This window comes from Impatiens glandulifera, chromosome 3 (assembly GCF_907164915.1).
Source record: "Impatiens glandulifera chromosome 3, dImpGla2.1, whole genome shotgun sequence".
NCBI classification, from domain to species: domain Eukaryota; kingdom Viridiplantae; phylum Streptophyta; class Magnoliopsida; order Ericales; family Balsaminaceae; genus Impatiens; species Impatiens glandulifera.
This window is the reverse complement of record NC_061864.1, coordinates 25,242,069-25,244,793: the sequence shown is the minus strand read 5'-3', so window position 1 is coordinate 25,244,793 and position 2,725 is coordinate 25,242,069. Positions and strand designations below refer to the sequence as shown.

The following is a 2,725-nucleotide window of genomic DNA, read 5'->3' as shown; positions in this document are numbered from 1 at the left end:
GACTAAATAAAGAAGTATTTTATTTTATAGACTTATGTGATTTTGATGAAATGTCTTAAATACGTGAAGTTTTAATGTTTTATTTAAATTAATAAAAAAAATTATATTATCAATGAATTTTTGGAATTTGTAGGCGAGAACTCAAAATCAAAATCATAACAATTAATTATAACAAATGTTCTAATATATTGAAACGATGAAATCCTATTTTTATACTTTTATTACTCTATGGTATGAATGAATGTGTTGTTGAATTAGGTTGTGTTGATTAAATTAACTTTGTTTGAAAAGTGCTAGATGAATTCAATCTTTATTTGATGAAATTATAAATTGTGGCAATTTTAGAATCTGTTAACTACAAGAAATTGGTTGTAGCTACTAGAATTGATTTTGTGTAAAATATCTCCTAAATATTTTTTTGGAGCTCAAAAGAGAAAAAATTGAAACAAAGGGAGGAGACATTAATTCAAAGTCAAGCTGGTGATATTAACAAATATTTTAGTATAAATAACATAATAGAAATAGAGGAATTAAGAGATAGTTTGGTGATTGAAGAACAAAGTCACTATAAAAATGAAGAATTGGTTGAGGCTGTCAATTTGGGTGAATCGAATTAGAACTTGGAGAATGACTCTCAACATGAAATATATATTTTATTTTTTATATATTTTTATATAAATAATAAAAATATATAAAAAATAAAATATATTAAATATATACCGTTTATTAAAATTAAAGATATCAAATAAATAAATAACATGTAACATACAAAATAAAAGAATTAATATATATATAATAATAAAAAAGTTTGAAAATAAAGATTATAATTTATTTAAACAAATAAAAAGATAAGTGAGTAGAAACTTTAGAAATTTATTAATTTATTAATTAATTAATTATTAATTAATCGATAAATTAATAATTATTAATTTAAAGAGTTTTTAATCGATTCAACATATAAATCATATTAATTATTAATTATTAATTTATCAATAAATTAATAATTATTAATTTGAGAAGTGTTTAACCGATTCAACATATAATTCATGTCTGTATAAAATAAGTTAACAAAAATACAAATCATGTCAATTAAATATTTGATAATGACATAATTTTTAAAAAACAAACAAGGCCTTAATTTGAAAAGATTCTGCTAACAAACTTTAGATTTCATTACGCCTATATAAGGAAAGCCTTAACTTGCATCATAATCCATTAGTTTACAAGATTTTAGAACATTTGAAGAATGGGAAGATCGAAAGTAAAGATGGAGCTTATAAAGAACAGAAAGAATCGTCAAATTAGTTTCAAGAGAATGAAGGCAAATCTGATGAAGAAGGCTTCCGAACTTCATACCTTATGTGACGTGGACGTTTCCATTATTACCATTCCACCGAACACCGACGGTGAAGACGAGGAGCAATTAGAGTCTGAGATCTGGCCAGCGGCGGGATCTGACAAGTTCCTTTCTCAAATCGAAGAATTCAAGAAACAATCGCAGGAGGAAAAGATAAAGAGGACAATCGAAGTCGATAGTTACTTAGAGGAGAGGTGCAAGAAACTCGAAGATGAGATTATTAAGCAAAGGAAGAAGAACTACGACGTCGTTTATCCAAGTTGGAATCATCCTTACTACAATGACTTGCCGGAAGAGAAACTTCTTCAAATCGCATCTGATCTTGAATATAAACTTCATCAATCTACCAATGTTTTCAAGCTTGGATCACAGCAACCTGATTATCATCATCATCATCATCCGTCTGAATTCATTCCTAATATCACATCGAATTTCCATAACAACATTGTTGATAATCAATATTTGTTGTTGGATCGACAACAACCGGATAATCTATTTGATAATTTGATTTATGACTACGACTACGACTACTACGCCTCAACGATTCCGTCTAATTTGATGAATATCGGCAGAGACGACAGATTCAGAACGATCGACATCAATAATAATATGATTCATATGCTGCAGAATGGTTACGAAGAACAACAAATTGGATATTACTCTGGAATGATGCAGAACAATAATAATACAACGCAATATCAATCTCTGATGGATACGACGGGATCTACGATGCACTATCAATATGTACCTCCGTCGTTATCGTCATCATCATCTTCATCGTCGATCTTCAATAGTGGTTATTCTGACACCTGTGGTGAATCTCAATTATTGCATCCTCCTCCTCTTCTTACGCAGAATCATATGGATGTTAATTGGAATCAGTACTACTGCGCTTAAGATTTCTTCTTTTAAACTTTATGGAATTAATTTTGAAGCTAGGGTTTGACATTATATGTGTTCTTCTATGTTATAATTCAAATATTTTTGAGACGTTAACTATTGCAATTCTACTCTAATGCATATCATCTCATATCTCTTCTTTAGTTCAAAATTTAAATATTATTATTCTGTTGTGATTTTTATTTATTTGTTATAAATCATAAAAAAAAACATTGATATTATTAAAAATAAAAGATGAAAAAGTTATTTTCTAATCCTCTCTAAGAGAAAACCATAAAATAGCGGCGAAATTCGTGATCGGCACGATCGGCACAATCGACACGATCGACACAATCGGCACGTTTGGCACGATCGACACAACAACGTTCGATACGATCGGCAATTTAGTAGCGCGGAATTCGGTCGATTGATTTGGTAGTCGGTTACAAGAAACGTGGTTGGAGTTTGTACTACTGCGTTTGAAATTTT

At 29.1% G+C, this 2,725-nt stretch overlaps 1 protein-coding gene across 1 annotated transcript; it reads left to right on the top strand.

Moving 5' to 3' along the window:
* Positions 1 to 1,267: 1,267 nt before the first annotated feature.
* Positions 1,268 to 2,254, top strand: LOC124930067. Its single transcript, XM_047470434.1, has one exon. It carries the CDS (start codon positions 1,268 to 1,270, stop codon positions 2,252 to 2,254), a length of 987 nt encoding a protein of 328 aa, XP_047326390.1.
* The last annotated feature ends 471 nt before the right edge of the window (positions 2,255 to 2,725 follow it).

What these genes read in the sequence shown, in the direction of transcription:
- LOC124930067 (XM_047470434.1), top strand. Translation starts at nt 1,268, where the DNA reads ATGGAGCTTATAAAGAACAGAAAGAATCGTCAAATTAGTTTCAAGAGA.